Source organism: Gymnodraco acuticeps, unplaced genomic scaffold (assembly GCF_902827175.1).
Source record: "Gymnodraco acuticeps unplaced genomic scaffold, fGymAcu1.1, whole genome shotgun sequence".
Classification (NCBI taxonomy): Eukaryota; Metazoa; Chordata; class Actinopteri; order Perciformes; family Bathydraconidae; genus Gymnodraco; species Gymnodraco acuticeps.
The window spans coordinates 373,928-393,761 of record NW_022990869.1 but is presented as its reverse complement, the minus strand read 5'-3'; the positions used below and the strand labels follow the sequence as shown (position 1 = coordinate 393,761).

At 41.9% G+C, this 19,834-nt stretch overlaps 1 protein-coding gene across 1 annotated transcript; it reads left to right on the top strand.

Annotated features, from left to right (window-relative positions):
* Positions 1 to 11,905: 11,905 nt before the first annotated feature.
* Positions 11,906 to 19,593, top strand: pdia3 (protein disulfide isomerase family A, member 3). The gene is made up of 13 exons (XM_034233307.1): positions 11,906 to 12,208; positions 13,061 to 13,139; positions 13,242 to 13,359; positions 13,519 to 13,626; positions 13,856 to 13,985; positions 14,340 to 14,456; positions 16,296 to 16,421; positions 16,683 to 16,865; positions 17,352 to 17,460; positions 17,861 to 17,989; positions 18,200 to 18,279; positions 18,488 to 18,545; positions 19,028 to 19,593. The coding sequence occupies exons 1-13, from the start codon at positions 12,075 to 12,077 to the stop codon at positions 19,142 to 19,144; spliced, it is 1,488 nt and encodes a 495-aa protein (XP_034089198.1). The 5' UTR covers positions 11,906 to 12,074; the 3' UTR covers positions 19,145 to 19,593.
* The last annotated feature ends 241 nt before the right edge of the window (positions 19,594 to 19,834 follow it).

Genomic DNA, 19,834 nt, shown 5'->3' with positions numbered 1-19,834 from the left:
CATTTGTTGATGAAGCGCTGTTTGATGTTCTTGTTTCTACATGACAGCAATGCCATTCTTTGATTTCCAGGAGGATTGTAATGCTGGTGCATGAATCTCAGGCTTTAGGTTACCATGGTAAACCAGCATGAGGAATAGTGATTGCGATCAGCGTGGTTCCAAAGTGTCATGTGACAATGTCCAGTCAGATGCATAACTAACTGTATAATGCTCATGTTTTCACACAGGGCCAAGACAGATACATATGGAAAATGATAGCTTTTCTTTACATCATTTAACACATTAGGACACTTGCTTTTACTTCAAAGGCAGTCTTCTCTCAACTTCAATGAAAGGATACATCAGGTGATTTTATATTGTTTCATTTTCACCAAATAATCCCAGTAGAATCAGTAGTATTTATTTAAAAGCTTGATATCTTATTCCTCTATGACATTACAGAAACCATGAGAAAATTAATTATGATCTATGGTTTGCTCTCCTGTGTTTTGATTTGTAATGATTGAATTGAGTTTTAACAAAATGACCTAACAATGTTTAGGACACCAATATGCTAACTGTGCTAGCATCGCGCACTTGTGGCAATACGTATCAATGTTTTTACTCTGCATCTCTGACATTGGCTTGTTTATCATTGAAGCAATCGTTCACTTCAATTCAGTTTAACTGAACTTTAAGAAAATTAAAACAAAAGTCAGAAACTACTGGTGTTGTCACAAGCACGCTGGGGAAGGTACAACAATATTAAGAGAAACATTGTTAACTTTGGATGTAATAACAACATATAGGATACTGCCTGACAGACCTCAAATAATACGCTAAAAGAATTGTGTGCCATTGTTGCCTTATCTGCACCAAAGGGTGAATATTACACCTTCAAAAAAGTGCCCTTTGTTAAGAAATGAGCTCAAAGACGCCAGTACTTTTCCTCTGCAGTGCAGGCAGTACAGTATGTAACAAGTGCTTTGTCCCGTCGTGGATGAATAGATTTTTATTGTCTTGAATGAAGAAACAGGCAACAATTTTTCCAGTGTTGTGGTCTGGACCCAGGGAGACAAGGCGTCCTGTGTTTCGGAGGAAGACGCTGCACAGACGTCAGAAGTGTTGGAGTCGTGAGGAATCTGATTCTCTCTCTTCAAGGATTCAGAGGAAGCTTCTAGTCTCCTCAATGCATCCTCCCTCCCCTCCTCCCTCCCTTCCTCTCTATGTCGCTCATGCATAATGCTGCAGACCGTTTTCTCTCCTCCTCCTTGGCTCCAGATATGGATGATGAGCGAGCAAGTTGCCATGGAAACGTAATCACAGAGGCAACGGGGCTCAGATTTGAGATTGAAGGGGCTTTGTGGGGGAGCAGAAAACAAATCTGTACAGCACAGAGAGAGAGCTGGAAAAACACACACTCACACACAGAAAACAGTCAGGTTTCAGCGCATAATGAGGATTAAGTCATTTGCATTAATTAGTGTAATGTGGAAACACGTTAAGACATTAGTGGGGGAGAATTGAGTGACCTTGACACAGTTTTACAAAACGCTGTGTAGCTCACGTCCTTTGACACACAGTGCAGATGAAAAACAAACCCAAGCGTATCCTACCACCTCATTTGACCCTCAGCTGTTTCCATCTAAGTCTGTTATTTCCATCTCCACTGTAGGTTTACAGTAAACGGTGGCTGCTGCGAAGGAGGAACGACAGCTCTGCTTTAAGGGATTAGCACAGCTTGTCTGAGCCAGAAAGAAGAGGGGGGTATGTGAGGTGCTTTTGAAAGAAACTGGTGTTTTCAGGAAAGGGGCTATAATACGACACGTGAAAATCCATGAGTGTATAAATAACCATGTATACTTTTAACCCACTTAAGAAAAAACACGTCTTGCATAGGAAGCTTAACCTGCAGGCAGATAATACAGAATACAGTTTGTATTATAAAGAGTCCATACTACTATATTATCAAATTATACATTACTTTATTAACATATGATATTAAACAATACAAGTGGTGAAATATAATGCAGTTGTATCCTGCTTCATGATTTACAGTGGAAATTAGCTGTAAAAATGCAAATCAATAATAAAAAGGGGGGCTTATCAAATTACTATTGCACTTTTTTAAAATTATTATTGCATGTCAAGGTATTGCACATCCCTTATTTAAAACGATACAGCTTTATTCCTGCTGGGTGTTGGTCGTGGTGGTTGGGGGACATTTGTGGCTTTTATGGTAGTTTGTTCATGTTATAATATGGGAGGCTGTGGCTCAGAGGATAGTGCGCTGAACTTCGAATCAGGGTGTTCGAGTCCCACTGCATTCTGCATGTCGTTGTGTCCCTCGGCAAGACACTTCACCCCAAATAGCTTCTGTGGGGATTGTCCACAGTACTGAATGTATGTGAGTCGCTTTGGCTTAAAAAGCGTCTAACAAGTAACATTTAATGTAATATGTTTACAGTGCAATACTTGAGAAAATAAAGTATAAGAAAGGGAATTCCAAAGTCCATAAGAAAAACCTTTAGATTAAACCTAAAGGGATCTACGACGACAAAGGTGTGAATAATTTGAGTGCATTCACATAACAGTTTGGTTTAAATAACAAACATTTCTAAGGACATATTGTGGAGTCATGTGAACCACTGTGCTGTCAGAGAGCTCCCTCTGCTGGCATTATAGGTTCACTTTATATGAGGGAAATGTTTAGCACATGTGTCAAACTCAAGGCCCGGTGGATTTAATTTCGGCCCGCAGGATCATTTATAATTACTATTAGATCTGGCCCGCCGGTATATTGCACGCACACCTTCACTCCATCCTGAGGGTTTCCTCAGCTCAGAGCCTGAGCCCAAACATTGATGAACTTGCACCCAAGATGAGATGCCAAGTATCTGCTTGAACTAGCATCACAGAGCAGCAACCTGAGTTTCCATGGATGTTTCCTTCTGCACTTTCTTTCTTGAGACAACAGGGCAGGTTTGGTTTTTTCTTTGAGGGAAATAGTTTTTTTTAAGCTGTTGTTGGAAAAATGTAATCATAAGAAATGACTTTGCAGATAGAGCCATAAGAAATGAATGCAACTGATTATTTAATGTTTAATGTTGTTTTTATGGGCAATAATTTAAGCTTTGTTAGTTCCAGGTTTAATATGCATTAAGTTCACTTCAATACGTTTTGCAATAAACATTGAACCAGTCCGGCCTGCTTGAGTGGCTTTAACATGAGAGTCAGATACATTTGAGTGTATCTGAATATATTTAATCTTTCGTGTGTTTACTTTTTTTCATGTTGAGATTGAGATAAATAACTTACTCATAGTCAGACAATAACATAGAGGCAATTACAAGAGTTGTTAAAAAATAAATGCTCTTGGATAACTGGCTGATTTAACGTGTTGCACACTTTAACTGGAAAGCTGATCCCTTCAATATGTTCATAGCCAGGTTAAAGTGTCAGTGTAGCCAAAAATGTGCTGCTGTCTCCTCTCCGTCCTCCCACATTCACTTATTTCAGTGTCCACCCTGTTTCCTCCAGCTTTGACAAACCCCACCTCTCGTTCTTCTGCGTATCCATTCTATGGTCTTTCGGATTATTTACAGCTGTAATTAGGGTAATTTACAACGTGAGCATGATTTTATCTAAAATCATAATAAAATAACATAAAATAAAATTGACCGTTATTAATCCCTGTGGGGAAATTCAGGGTTAAAGATAGGGTAGGTAAGAATGGAGAAACCAGCTCGAGTGAGCTAGAATCTGAAAGTACGCAGCAGAAAAAAATCTGCGCCTTCCTTCAGACTTCCTTACAGAGCCCCTCCTCCAACACACACGAACGCGCACATGACCAATGAGGGCACGAGATAAATTAGTGCACAGATGAAAGGCTGACAGGCAGGTAGGCCATCCAGTTACTTTAGCCGGGCCGGCTCAGATGATTGGTCGTGCTTTTACAGCGCCACGGCTTCCACAGGTGACATTTTTTTATGTATTTATTGTCAAAGCATTTAATGTATTCATTGCTATCGGGATGTTAAGAGCATTCCATGGAATATAACAAGTGTTTCTGAAGTGAATTACCTACCCCACTTTTTAAAGTATATTTTGACACAGATATGCAAGGCCTCAAAATGAATTTATAAAACTAGAATCACCTTAATGGTTTTTGTACTTACATCATGCACTTACATCTTTGGTGTATAATGCAGATATAAACACAGTAAGAGGAACTAAGTTGCAAATAAATAGATCTATTGAAAGCCAGAAATCATCATGAATCATGATTGGAAAACATTGTAGGCCTACTTCCTATATTCATTTTAGAGCACACATATCTACTTTGTGCCTGTACTTTTCTAATATTATATTCAAGTTGCTAATCAGGAACAGGGAAGAAAAACAAAGTGGGTGGATGAAGAACCAACAGAAGACACACTTTGGGTAAAGAACATTTTAGTTTTAAAAGCGTTTGTCATATCCCTAATGGCTCCAGCACACTAAACCCTGGGGGCTTAGTGTTTTCCACAACAGATATACGTGGCACACAGACAGTAGAAACCTGTAGATCGACGTGGAGATCCTCAGCGTGATGTGCCTGTCCTCTGACGTCAAACTCATGACTCGTACCTGTTTTTTCCATCTCAGGAACATTGCCAAGCTCTATCCAATGCAGAAATGGAGATAGCTATCCATGCCTTTATTTCATCGCGGCTTGATTATCGCAATGCTCTTTTTTCCTGCCTCAACAAAACATCGATAAACCGGCTACAACAGGTCCAAAATGCTGCAGCCAGATTGCTCACTCGGTCCAAAAAAACCTGCCACATCACTCCGATCCTTTCTGCCCGGCACTGGCTCCCTGTCCATCTCAGAACCCAATTCAAGGTCTTTCACAGATAGAGCTGTCCATGGCCAAGCCCCAGCCTACATATTTCAGGGTTTAAAAAAAATACCGAACTAAATTCAACATGCACAATTCCTTATTGTCTTTAACTCATTCCCCAACAATATAAATTAAATATATGATTCGTTTTTGAAAATACTCTTTGCTGGAACAAATGTAACAATGGAAGTGTCCATCGTTTTTTGTGATAAAAATGTAATGTATAGCCTACACTAATAAAAACTAGGTTTACATTTTGCTCATGCTTTTCTAGGACAAATGTAAATGAAACATTTTTTCATTAATGTTTATTATTTTTAATCTGTCATATAATAATCAAAGCCTGGAAGGAAATAAAGCAATTTAGCAGCAATTGGAACACAAGAACCACATCCAAAAGTATTTGGCTGTGAAATATAGAGGGAATGAAACATCCATATAAATTACATAGAACAGATAAAAACACAAAGCAAATAAAAACAATTAACAGTCACTATTCATAAAATACAGTATATCTGAAAACTATATTGATGAAGTGACGCTGCAGAACATCATGTGAGTCAATGGGCAAGTCTGTTTAGGAAACACATGATGTACATTACTTCTTCGTGTGTATATAGCACAGATGTACTTGTTGCAGTAGCTGCATGTAGTCTGTGTCTTTGAGTCCTTTGAGGGTCCACAGACCTCACAGCTGGCTGTGGGGGTCTTCCAGAAGCTGACTGTGGGGGTCTTCTTGCAGCTGGCTGTGAGTCAAGTTCATCTTCCAATTTGCTGTCAAATTTTGAGTTTACCTCAACATTATCCTCATCTTCATGTGTCTTCCTGTCCCACTTCACCGTGTTCTTCTAATGCATTCCACTCACTCTCATCCATTATTAGCTCCAAGGCTCTCTGAGCAGAATATGTTTTGGCCATTTTGCTGGTAGATAATTGTAGTTCTGCACTACACTGTACTGTGAGGTTATGTCTCCGTTTAGTCACTCCTCCGACGTGCAGGTGCGAGCGGGGACAGTGCGAGAACATTTTAAATGTTTATACATTTCTGGAAGATCTAAAATGTTTATAATGTTCTAGGATAGTTTTGTGTACACACTACAAAGGGTAAAGATCAAGGGAAAACAGGACCAAACAGCTTCTCTGTGCATACGATTGTTTGTGTGTGTGTTACGTTCCCTCCTAATCTAGGGGTACGAAAGGAAGTAACAAAGCACAGAAAGGACCAGGCACGAGAAAAAAGAGCGGAAACTGTCTACTGAAGCCACAAAGTGATGTTTTAATGGACAAAAGAAAACGGGCTCACCAGCCAACTTGCAAAGCAAACTAAAATAAACAATACACGAAAAGGTAAACTGGAGCACATCTAACAATTCACAAGAACACAGGCCTCACACAGAGACAGACATGCAGCACCCATGCAGCCAGAGGAGAAGGAGAGAGCGACTGCAGCTTTTCTCAGGTCATTTATGGAGGCCCTGATTGGTGATTGGGAGCACCTGGAGGAGAAGCTGCACCTGGAGGGAGAGGCTGCACCTGGAGACAATATAGAGGGAGAGAGAGAAAGACACACACACCCAAACACCAGCACCCACTACAGCACATAACACCCCCCTCCATAAAACCAAACAAGTGTTTGGCCACAGTTACCAAAACACACATTACATTGTTCACAAGCATACTATTGAATGCTTGGAAGCTGCCACCTGCTGCTTCCAAGCCACACACTCCGCCACTAAATGACCAGGGTCAAGACAAGAGAAACACAATCTCTTAGTGTTAGGACCTGGGAGAGAAACAGAATGAGCACGTGTGACACGTCTGTTACGAGCCCTACAGTGAGGATAACTGCCCTGAGGATACACTTTACCCCCGGCTATATCATTACCTATTATGACATCCACACCGTCGACAGGAAATTTGGGGAGCACAGCAACTGGAAAGAAACCAGTAGCCAGTTCAGACTGGACATGGACATTGTGAAGATGTGCGGGCACAAAACCCATTGCAATACCTCTCACCACCATATTCGCATCACAGGCAGACTCAGCACTCAGGGGCAGGGCACCGGCAAGGATGAATGACTGAGCCACTACTGTCTCGCAACACCGTGACCTGCCGCTGGTCCTCCACCTTTCCTGACAGAGAGACAAAGGCAGTAGAGATGAACGGTTTCAAACACTCATCAGGCCCTTTGTTAACAGTGGCCCGTCCACTAGGACACACTGCTGTAACCAAACCCACCCCTTCTGGGTGCTTGCCATCCGCTGTCTGCTTTCTCTTCCAAGCTGCACAGTCTGCTATCACATGACCTGGGTCACGACAAAAAAAACAAGCTCTGTCTAGCCTGGGATCCAACACTGGAACACTGGCACATGGAACGTAATTGTCAGGAGCTCTACGATAAGTGTCCCGCTGAAAAAAAACCGCTCTTGTGTATCAGTGCAAATTCCTCTGCCAGAGTGGCACCCTGCTGAAGGGTAGTTACTTTCTGCTCGTTCAGATAGACTACCGTACGCTCCGGTACACAGTTTTTAAACTCCTCCAACATCACCAGCTCACACACTGAGGTAATGTCGTCAGCATTACAAGCTCTACACCACCTGTCAAAGAGGACTTTCTTCTCCCTCGCGAAGTCCACATACCTCTGGCAGGAGTTTTCTCCAGGCCGCGAAAACGCTGCCTGTAGGCCTCAGGCACCAGCTCATATGCTCTGAGAACAGCACCTTTAACATTCTCATACACCAAACTGTCCTCGACAGAAAGAGAAGAGCAGGCCTCCTGAGCCTTGCCGACTAGCTTGCACTGTACAAGTATGGCCCACACATCTTCTGGCCAGCGCAGAGCAGCAGCAATGCGCTCAAATGCACCAAAATAGGTTTCCACTTCTGATTCACGAAACACAGGGACCAAAGAAATATGTATAGTCACGTCGAAGGAGGCAGCAGGACCAGAGTGTGTAACAGCAGAATCACCCACCACAGCTGCTTGGAGCTCTAGCTGACGCATCCAGACAGCAGTGTCTGCCTCCAACTTCATGATCTCCAGCTCCCTCCTGAGCTGAAAATCCCTATCACGCTCCTCCTTCTCCCACTGGAGACGGACCACACGTACTTTCATTCTGGCATCTAACCTAGAGCCTGTAAAAGAGGACTGGGCAGAAAGCGGGTCAAAGTGAGGCATGGTGGGCTTCTCCTGTGCACTAGCACTCCGAATACCAGGAGCATCAACGTGGCCTTCACTAGGAGGTACTGCTGCAACAGCCCCGGCCACCGTGCCAGGAGATTCCACTGAATCAGGCAGACTCAAAACCCCCTGCTCAACTAGCCCATATACCAAAGTAGCCTTGAGATCACTTTTAGAGAGAGCAGTGGAGACAAAAACATTATAGTGGTCAGCAATTAACCGCAAATCAACCCTCCTACAGCAGTCTAGCTGATACACAGTAGGATTGGCCACAAACGGCTCCAAAACAAAAACCATCCTGAACCACAGCTAATTAGAAGAGTTAAAAAAAATAAAAATCCTACCACTAATACCTCACAAACATTGACGTCAGTCTTCCAAATAACGAACTTCCCCAGATTCTGCCTACCACGACTTACCTAACCATCTTCTGGAGCGTGCCGGGCTCGAGGCGACTTTAAAGGCAAACATCAGCGGCCGAAACCCTGAAACGCCTGCCCCCAACAGGGAAGAAATCCCCACCCAGGATTACCCCGAAAATAAAAAAGGCAAAAATAATAAATGAGTGCCTGAAGGAAGGACTGATTCAGCCCAGCTAGACACTCCCCTATCCAAACTGAGGAAGCTGTTCAACAGTAAGAGACTTCACAGCCAATGCTACACCTATATACACCACTGCTCACCACCAAACACTATACAACAAACAAGTACTCACTCTTTGTCTCAAATCCCGGACGAGCCCCCATTTGTTACGTTCCCTCCTAATCTAGGGGTACGAAGGGAAGTAACAAAGCACAGAAAGGACCAGGCACGAGAAAAAAGAGCGGAAACTGTCTACTGAAGCCACAAAGTGATGTTTTAATGGACAAAAGAAAAAGGGATCACCAGCCAACTTGCAAAGCAAACTAAAATAAACAATACACGAAAAGGTAAACTGGAGCACATCTAACAATTCACAAGAACACAGGCCTCACACAGAGACATAGACACCATGCAGCACCCATGCAGCCAGAGGAGCAGGAGAGAGCACTGCAGCTTTTCTCAGGTCCTTTATGGAGGCCCTGATTGGTGATTGGGAGCGCCTGGAGGAGAAGCTGCACCTGGAGGGAGAGGCTGCACCTGGAGACAATAGAGGCGTCTCAATACTCAAATTTCCCCTCCTCGGTTCCCCTCCTCGAGACTTAGACCCGCCCACAGGAGATGCGAGCGGAGGACCGAGGAGGGGAACCGAGGAGAGAGGAGGGGAAGCAGCAGACGTTTAAAGAAATGAGAACTCCTCTCCTCTGAGCGGTCATTTTAAAGAGACGTCCGTTCATTATTACGTGGCAACAGCTGCATCAGCTGTCGAGTGTTTTGTCATAGCGCTGTATCTGTGTTAGATCAGCTGAACATTGTTCCCCCACATATTTACTTTGAATTCATTGAGAGTGCGGTATAATGAGACAATAACAGGCTACAGATGCGGGGACACACACACAAATATATGTATATAAATATATACAATTTAAAGTATGAGAGCACTCTCATAATAACGTAACACAATCAGAGACTGGATATATCCCCCCCTCTCTCTGGTCGCTGAAATGGGGAATTGAAATGACGGGCCAAAAGTTGTATTTACAAGTATGCCTATTAAAAGTAAGCAGAGGACACCAAACCAACTGAGACCCGTCTGTCCGCCGCATTTACGCACTGTACAACACACACCTACACACTGTACCACACACACCTACAGCTCCAAAAGCATAAGCCGTTGTGTATTTTATTATGTGAAGCAATGGTCTTAGAAAAATATCGACTCTTTGTTTGTAGATATCTACTAAACTAAAGCAAATAAAGCGAGTAGGCCTGTTATACTGAGTGATATATATTATACACACTGCTCTGCTTTCTGCATGGACCGTACAGCTGTTCTCTCTGGAAACATCGAGACGCGATGAAAGCAGTTTCTAAAATAATATCCAGGGGATGCATGCATAGCTGTCATTGGCTGAGATAAGTCCGGCCGTGCGTCACGCCTCCACCGTTCCCGGAAATGCATCCGTGGAGGAGCCGTGGAGGAACCATCAGTGTATCCTCAGTTATAGCTCCTCCAGAGAGCCTCCTCGACGCTCGATGCTCGGTCCTCGGTGTGCATTTAGAGAAATGAGACGTCCTTCAAAATGGCGCGCTGAAATTCATTTCCGGGTCACTACCGGAGGACCGAGGACCGAGGAGTCGAGGAGGGGAAATTTGAGTATTGAGAAGCCTCTAATATAGAGGGAGAGAGAGAAAGACACACGCACACACACCCAAACACCAGCACCCACTACGGCACGTAACAGTGCGTGTATGTATGTATGTATGTATGTGTGTGTGTGTGTGTCTTTAGTTTGTGTGTTTTTGTGTGTTTTTCTCTGTCTGTCTATCCTGGTATTGTATCCGGGTCAGATTGACCCGAACCTCTTATGAAGGACATAAATGCGGGTGGGCATTTTTTCATAAGTGGAAAAAAATAAAAACAATTCCACATGTCCTTCACAATAAATAAGCCCCGGCCATTGAGTTTCAGGTTGAACGAAAATATCCTTATATTTTTTTTTATTCATTGAAAATGGAAATCGGGTCAATTTGACCCGAACACCACACAAGGGTTAACGACCTTATCCACCCTCACAGCACAACCCGGGCCCTGAGGTCCTCTGAGCAAGGCCTCCTAAGGGTGCCCCGAACGAGGTTAAAAACTAAGGGAGACCGTGCCGTTGAGGCGGTGGCCCCAAGGCTTTGGAATGAACTCCCAATGTCTCAGAGATTTTTAAGTAGCTGTCTTTCATTGGTGTTTTATCCTGTGTTTTACCTGCTGTGTTTTATGCCTTTTATTCTACATTTTATAGTTGTACTTTGAATTGTGTATTGTGTACTGTATACTGTAAAGCACTTTGTACATTCGTGTTGAGAAGGGTGCTATAAAATAAAGGTGTACTTACTTACTTACGTCAGTCAGAGGCAAGGTTGTACTTCATTTTAAAACACCTGTGATTTTTACGTTAAAAGGTGTGACGTCACCACAAGTGCTGCCAGTGAAGGAAAATCTAAAAATAAAAAATTGTGTTAATGATAGATAGAAAGACCTCTGTCTCAGTTTATGTGTAGTAATTCTGATCGATCACAACTGTATTCAGGGGCATACAAAGTGTGAGCACGATATAAGGTTAAATAAGGATGCAGGCCCTGGGAGAACTTATAACAAGAACTAGTGGTAGAGACTAGAACTGCAACCATAAACTCATTAATTGCAGAAAAAAAACAGAAACATAATTGGCTACTGTTTTTATGAAGAACAACTTTTGGGGGAAAAAGTTGAAACCCTAAAGTTTTGAGAATTACAAATATATATATTTGATTGCTTTTGTATTGAAAAATTTAAATACCACACCTGTTGTGTTTTAAGAATGTATTATATAGGAAAACAATCATTCCCAGAATAAGTGATGTCTTAAAATGTACTGGGAATCACAAAAAAAAATCCAGAGTAATTAATGCAAGTATTTCCAAAGACACCTGCACATTTCCTTCCCTAAAAGAAAATGCTAAATAAATATATTTTTCACAAAATTAGCAATCATTAAGATTAAGATTAAATCTACACCTTAAATAATTACACATTTAGAGTTATTTGTACTTCATTAAAAAGCCATGATATCAAGCAGTCAACTAGTAACATCATCCCTTCTATGTGTGATTTTTGTCGAGTTCTGATTGGTCCTGAGACGACAATCTCTCATTTGGCAGTTTCCCATTGGCTGACAGAGGCAGAGTGACAGGTCAAATAGACCAATGGGAGGCTGCCACAGTGTGGTTAGGAGAGGTCCCCGCTGTGTAACTGCACATCTCAATCGTTCGCCAACATCAGCCTCCAGTCTGCTTCATTAGGCCCTGTCGGAGGAGCTTTCAGCCGCACAAGAGCTGAAGAGGAAGAGGAGGGCTGCCCACAGAAACGATTTGCATCTTTTTACTTTGTTAAACAAAGTAAAAAAGCCCTTTTAACATGTTGAGGGTGCTGGTTTTGGCTGCCCTCGCCGGCTTCATCGGGGCCAGCGACGTGCATGACTACACGGATGATGATTTCGAAAGCAAAATTGGACTCCATGGTCTGGCTCTTGTGGAGTTTTTTGCCCCATGGTGAGTATTTCCTATAGATTGGATAAAACATAATGCTTTGTGGAGAGCATTTTAGGAACTATGTGGCAGATTATCAGATGTGTGTCAAATAGTCTTCCTTTTATTGGCTAGTGATCACACATTAGCATGTTAGCTAGAAGCGGAAAGGTCTAAATCCTAGCTGTTCATTCATATGTTTTGTTTAAGTGCACCCGTAATTGACAGACATGTATTACTTGACAGTGCATTTAAACATTAAACTGTAATAAATGAGGTTTCCTTGGTAATGATTTGCTGCTTTTAGCCGCTGTGAAGCATTTTCTATGGAAACCGTGAGCTAATTATCCTACCAGGAAGTTAGGGGTGTGTCCTTTCCCTGTTGTAACGTTCTGATTGGTCTGGGAAGTTTTGGTGTCCTTCTCTGATTGGTCCATGGCAACTGTGACGTGTTTTCTAATGTGGCAAACTTAAACAAAAAGTTTATAATATTGACTAAAACGTTGAAATTAAACACTTAAGTAAACGCTACGGTTTTTTCCAAATGCTAAAATACAATTTCTTCTACCTTGTAGTTTTAAAGATTTTATTTCTTAGTTGTCTGTGACACTAAACCAAGTCATTTTGGTCATGAAAACATGGGCTTCTGACAAGTAAAGTTACTTGGTTTATAATCTTGTGAATCACACTCCACTGATATTTTCTTTACTAACTTTTTTAAATTGTACACACCCCTATTCACCTTAGTGGTGTCAAATTCCACTGAAATAACTTAATCTCCCTCCGGATTTCCTCTAAGATGAAACTTGAACACGGCTTAGTATATGTGTAAGTAATTCCCTTGTTTGACTGATCCGTTTCCTCTGTGTCCTTTAGGTGTGGCCACTGTAAGCGACTGGCACCTGAGTACGAGGTAGCCGCCACTCGTCTGAAAGGAAACGTCGCTCTGGTCAAGGTATAATGCACTTCAATTAACTCCGTTTCTTTCAATGTGGCTTTCTGTTCTGAGTCTCTCTCGTGACTCTTCAGAAAGTGAACGATTTTCCTTTCCCCTCAGGTGGACTGCACAACCAGCAGCAACGTATGCAGCAAATATGGTGTCAGTGGGTACCCGACCCTGAAGATCTTCAGAGATGGAGAGGAGACGGGTCCCTATGATGGTCCCAGGACTGCAGGTATTTGCCTCTGATATGATTTTTTAATTTTTTTATGTGTTTAAATTCTATTCAAGGCTCTCTATCTGATCCTCTGTCACCTCAAGGTTATTGACATTTCTTCTGCTTCGCTCCCATCTTCTCCCTGTCGTCCGTCTGCTTCCCTCTGACTCTCTGTAGATGGGATTGTCAGTTTCCTGAAGAAGCAGGGTGGACCAGCTTCTGTGGAGCTCAAGACCGAGGCAGACTTGGCCAAATACACCTCAGACTCAGACGCAAGTGTTGTTGGTGAGTTACTTTTCAAATTTCAGTCACTCTATGGGAACATTTGACACGATAAGACCAGGGTTATTGCATCCTGATCTGAACATCTTAACTATTTGTATCTGTTTTTATTATGTGGCATCGTTGAGGAGCCTGTGACCTAAGATTTTCATTGATATATCTACACTGTAGCTATGTACACATGAAAATACAAGACTTGAGTCTTGAACATGATTCATCTTTTCGTTCCCAGGGTTCTTTGCTGATGAGAAGAGCACAGCTCAGGCAGAGTTCGCCAAGGCCGCCAACGCCTTGAGGGAGAACTACCGCTTCGCCCACACCAACTCTGAGGCTCTCCTCGCAAGCCATGGTGTTGATGCAGAGTAAGTAGCTCCTCCTCCTAATAATAATAATACATTTTATTTAAGTTGCCTTTCATGACTACGAAGGACACTGTACAATTTGTTAAATATTCTATGAGGTAAAAGCAACAGAACATGATAAAAACACAAACATACCATCATGGAGAAGACAATTAAAGTGTACTCTTAAATAAAAATAAATAAATACATTTAATTTATATAGCGCTTCTCATCTGCCAAGACAAATCTCTTGCCTTTAGTGTATTCATTATTCTTGCTTCAAGTCCTTGGGAGCAGATATTTGCTAAATACCTGGTGCCCTTACACATTTGTGATGCAGGAAGACTTCATTGACATTTCGTGTTTTGTTTCCAGGGGAGTCGTCCTGTTCCGCCCACCAAGACTCAACAACAAGTTTGAAGACGGCACCGTCCAATTCAGCGGGGACGTTTACACAAGCAACAAAATCAAGAAGTTCATCCAAGACAACATGTGAGTGTTAAAGTTATCTCAATCTAACATCTGCAAACCTCGCCTACAATAGCTGTTCTTGTTAGCACTGGTGAACCCATCCGTTATCTTGCACAGTAACGGCACATATTTACATGCATGGCCCAGTTCCAACAGGACCTTGTGTGGTGGGTGAGGCCTCCACTCGGCAAACAGTCAGCGCTCACTCATGTCTGTTACGTTTCTTACTTGTCATTAATAAAATACTGGACTTTATAGTCTGGTTCAATGACATGATGGAAGTTAAATAGAAAATAATAGTGGTTCTTTCAGAGTAGAAAAATAAAAAACCGGTCCTCGCCAATCATCATGGCTGCGTCATTTGATCGAGCCAGAGTGATGCCTCCGAGTGATGCCTCCGAGTGATGCCTCCGTTTGTTTGAATGCAGTTGAAAGAGAAGATCAATATCTTCAAACTCAGCATGAAAAAGTATTACACTTAGAGATATGTGGAGACAGTTTGCTGGCCTCTCAATCTTCACAAGTTATTAAAGTTGCCTGAAGTCATCTTTAAGTTGATATTGCCAAACAGTTTTTTAAGATGTTGTACACTAGTGAACTTAAAAACACATTGTTTAAGTTCTCTTCAAAGTGAAAACACAAGCATGCTATTTCCATTGTTATTTCTGCCCCTCCCCCCTCCATTTGCATGCAGGGCCCATTAGACTGCCCTAAATCGAGTTTCCATATTTGCGCATTGAAATGTTGAGGCAATCCATCTTGGCAGTGATTCATTTATTTGTTTCCCAGTATGTGCAATAAGTGACTTTTTTATACTTTTTATTAATTTACAGGACTTGTAGTAACGATCAATTTGTCTTTTTTAGTTGGAATTTCAAGCACACGTTTCTATAAAACTTACAAATGGGCTCAAGATGATATCTACGTATGGTTAACCAGTATTCACATTTCACACTTAGTCATGTGACTAAGCTGCAGCTTCCTGTGCCCAAAATACACTCTTTTCTTTCACTTTCCCTTTGTTCCTGCCTCGCCTCTTGTCTCAACAATACCTGCATGAGGTTGAAATATGCAGCTAATCAGTGTGTTTGCATTTCACCTATTCTGCTTTTCAGGCATCTTGTTATCAGATAAAACCTTTAAACAAACTAAATGATTGCACTACAGCAGACGTGTCAAACTCAAGGCCCGGGGGCCAAATCAGGCCCGTGGTGGATTTAATTTCGGCCCGCAGGATAATTTCTAATTACTATTAGATCTGGCCCGCCGGTATATTGCACGCACACCTTCACTCCACCCTGAGGGTCTCCTCCGCTCAGAGCCTGACCCCAAACATTGATGACCTTGCACCCAAGATGAGATGCCAAGTATCTGAACTAGCATCACAGAGCAGCACACTGAGTTTAATGGATGTTTCCTTCTGCACTTTCTCTCTCAGGACAGCAGGGCATGTTTGTTTTTGTCTTTGAGGGAAATGTTTTGTTGAAGCTGTTGTTGGCCTGTGGGAAAATGTAATCATAAGAAATGACTCTGGAAAAGCTGCAGATAGAGCCATAAGAAATGAATGCAACTGATTATTTAATGTTTAATGTTGTTTTTATAGGCAATCATTTAAGCTTTGTTAGTTCCAGGTTTAATATGTGCAATACGTTCATTTCAATAAGTTCTGCAATAAACATTGAACCAGTCCGGCCCTCGACTAGTACCCATTTTTTTTTTTTAAATGTTGGCCCACTGTGTATTTGAGTTTGACCCCCCTGCACTAAACCGTCTGTATGTGTGGTTGTCTAAAGCAACACTTGTTGGTTTGAATTCCTTCTTGTAAACTGATTTATCCTTCCTCTCTTTTTTTCACCTCAGCTTTGGAATCTGCCCACACATGACAGACGACAACAAAGACCAGATCCGGGGGGAAGACCTGCTGGTGGCTTATTATGAGGTTGATTATGAAAAGAATCCCAAGGGCTCCAACTACTGGAGGAACAGGTACGTGTTTCTGAACTCTCCCCAGGGCCGATGTTTTCTCCTTGTGATCAAATCCATCTTTTCTATATTCTTTTAAACACACAAATGGAGTTTAACTATATTTAAATGAAAAACACTTTGGTTTTTACTTTCTCTCCCTTAATTACAAACTTGAGAATCCGCTGCTGTCACTTACGTATTTTCATCCTAGGATTAGAGATGCCATTTTCTCGAGATCAAAAGCCTGACTTTTAAAACGGACCACAATTTCCTTTTTTCCAGGGTGATGAAGGTAGCCAAGGTCTTCCTGGATCAGGGCAAGAGTCTGAACTTCGCCGTGGCCAGCAAGAGCGCCTTCGGCCAGGATGTGTCCGAGTTCGGCATGGATGGAAGTTCAGGAGAGCTCCCCCTGGTGGCCATCCGCACCAGCAAGGGAGACAAATACATCATGGCTGAGGAGTTCTCGTAAGTCATGGCGAATGTTTGCCACAAGTGCACCAGAAATTACCACAGAAAAACACACACACACACTCTCCCTCCAGATGTTTTAAGACTGTTTAACTAATTATGTGTGTTATCTAGACAAAGAGAAATACTGTACAATCTCTCATTCAGATTTGTAAAAGTTGTACAGAAAAGTATAATTAAGAACATCCATAATATTCGTCTGTTTGCAACTTACAAATGATATATCACTTGTATATAGACTCTATATAGTGTATATACGCACTACTTCTATTCTATATTGTAATTACATGTACTATTGTATCTTATTTATTGTGTTGCACTGTTGGAGGAGCCTGTGACCTAAGATTTTCATCGACATAACTACACTGTACGAAGGACAATAAAAGCCTTGAAATCCTGAAAATGTAAAAACTTGGACAGTGTTGATGTTTCTTGGTTGTCTCTCCCCTCCTTAAACAAGTTGTGTTCTTGTTCTCCCGACAGTCGTGATGGCAAAGCTCTGGAGCGTTTCCTGCAGGCTTACTTTGACGGCTCGTTGAAGCGTTACCTCAAATCAGAGCCCATCCCAGAGAGCAACGACGGACCCGTCAAGGTGAGACAAACATCCAGATGGATTCTTCATTTCTGTGCTGTTGATTTTTATGAATTTATTCCAACGGTGACCTTTCGCATGTTCCCACTTTTTTAATACTTAATGTGTAGTAACAAATATACACAGATGCTTCGCCCTTCAATACAGCCAGATCCTGAGTTCAGCCTCAGGAGGTTTCAATTACATTTGTGTTAAGTTTTGTAAGGGTAGCAAAAAAGGTTTATTTGAATGATTTAGAGCAGAGCTTTCTGAATTTTCCGGACCTCTTGCTACGTACCAAGCACTAATTCTGACTTTACATGCCGACAATATTACAGTAAAAAAGACCTCACTCGTATATAGTCTCTTATACATTTAATCCATAATGATTAAACCTGTGATGTGTACCCTTTGTGTTCAGGTTCTTGTGGCAGAGAACTTCGACTCCATCGTGAACGACGACAGCAAAGACGTGCTGATCGAGTTTTACGCTCCGTGGTGCGGACACTGCAAGACCCTGGAGCCCAAATTCAACGAGCTGGGAGAGAAGGTGAGGAAACTGAAGCGGTACTCTGAATAAAAACTGCAGATTTAACCATCAAGAACTGGGCAGAGAAAAGGTTTGGGGTTGAATAGTGTCAGTTAATCATTTCAGCTCTGTATTCAATGAGTACAGCCAGTTATCTTTTTAGCTTGAATGGTTGCTCAGACTCTCTGGATGTTGTGAACAAGCGCACTAACAGTTTCTCTCCTCTTAAAGCTCGGCAATGATCCCAACGTTGTCATTGCAAAGATGGACGCCACAGCAAACGATGTGCCATCTCCATATGAAGTCAGCGGGTGAGTGTCGAGTATTCAGGAAGTAAAACATCCGTCCGTTTATATGTAGGCTGATAAGTTACCCTAACCCTTGATCAAATTCATCTTTGTGGATTTGGGAACCTTTGATAAGGTGTCACTTTTTTTTTAGGCTTGGTTACAGAATTAATATTTTTAAAAGTATCTAATGGTTGAGTACGATGTATTAATGATTTGATTTCCTCCTCAGATTCCCCACACTGTACTTTTCCCCAGCTGGAAGCAAGACGAGCCCGAAGAAATACGAGGTAAGAATCCCTGATCAATAAAACAAATTAAACTCTTGTTTGTCCAAGCGGCAAAAACAATCCACTGCCCCTCCCATGGCGTTGTGGATTCTGACTTCTGACCAAACATGCGCAGAGGTCGTTGTTATGTTGCATCAGTTCATATTTGTTTTTCAATACGGGCGGCCAGCCTACAAACATACATCAAGATGAACTCAAATGTATGGAAAGGAGTTTGCCGTATATTCCAGCCATAACAAAAACTGACTATCATGCACGGTGACTAACGTGTACGTCCATATATGGCATAACAATGGGACAGCAGAGGGAGACATTAGTTAACATGTATATCAAATCCCAGTATCATGTAAAAATATATATATAAAGATTGAGATGTAAAATATGACTCAAAACATTGACTTATAATCCTATTAAAGTAAAAATGGCTTCGGTATTTGTGTCTCCACTCGGCTAATTGTCCCGTCTCTCCGCTCGTGTTGCAGGGCGGCCGCGAGGTGAGCGACTTCATCGCCTACCTGAAGAAGGAGGCCACCAACACTCTGGTGGTGGAGGAGGAGAGCAAGAAGAAGAACGACGACGACGATAAGATCGAGCTATAAAAGCTCCAAACAGGAACTCAACATCCCCTTCACAACAGGAGGAGGAGGATTGGGGGAATTCATGCAAACAAAGGACTAAATTATATTCCACTCTCTTAGTGAACTACCGAATGCTCTGAGGCCGAAACAGACGGTCCCTTTAGGTCCTCCGCTGCTCTGGGAAATCTGTGGAAGGAGGAGGTGGCCAGGGCCTGCCCGATGTTTAAAAACAAATTCTTAGGGAAGAGGGGACAGCTTTTTGAAAATTGAGATTTTTATTTCCCTTGGTGTGTCTTCTGCACCTCAGGCTGATGCACTTTGGTTTGACGCCAGTCATCTGTCGCTCTGTTTTTTTTTTTTGTCGTCGTCACGGGGATAATGGTAATGGTGAAATCCTTTTTTCTTTTGTAACGTCTTTGTTTTTGTACATTTGGAAGGATTGTGAAATAAAAAGGCCCACAAAACCAAAACTTACTGTATGATCTTCATTCAAACCTCTTGTTATTCCAAATAGTGTTTAAAGTCATAGCATAATGATAAACATATAGGGCTGAAACTTTCCATTTTCCGTCAATTGATCTTTTAATCATTTTATCATCATTTCTTCGGAGTAGCAGAATGGTATAATGTCTTTAAGTTTCCAGAGTCCAAGATCTTCAAATACCTTCTGTTAAATTATCAGAACAAAACCTTGAGATATTCAGTTTATAA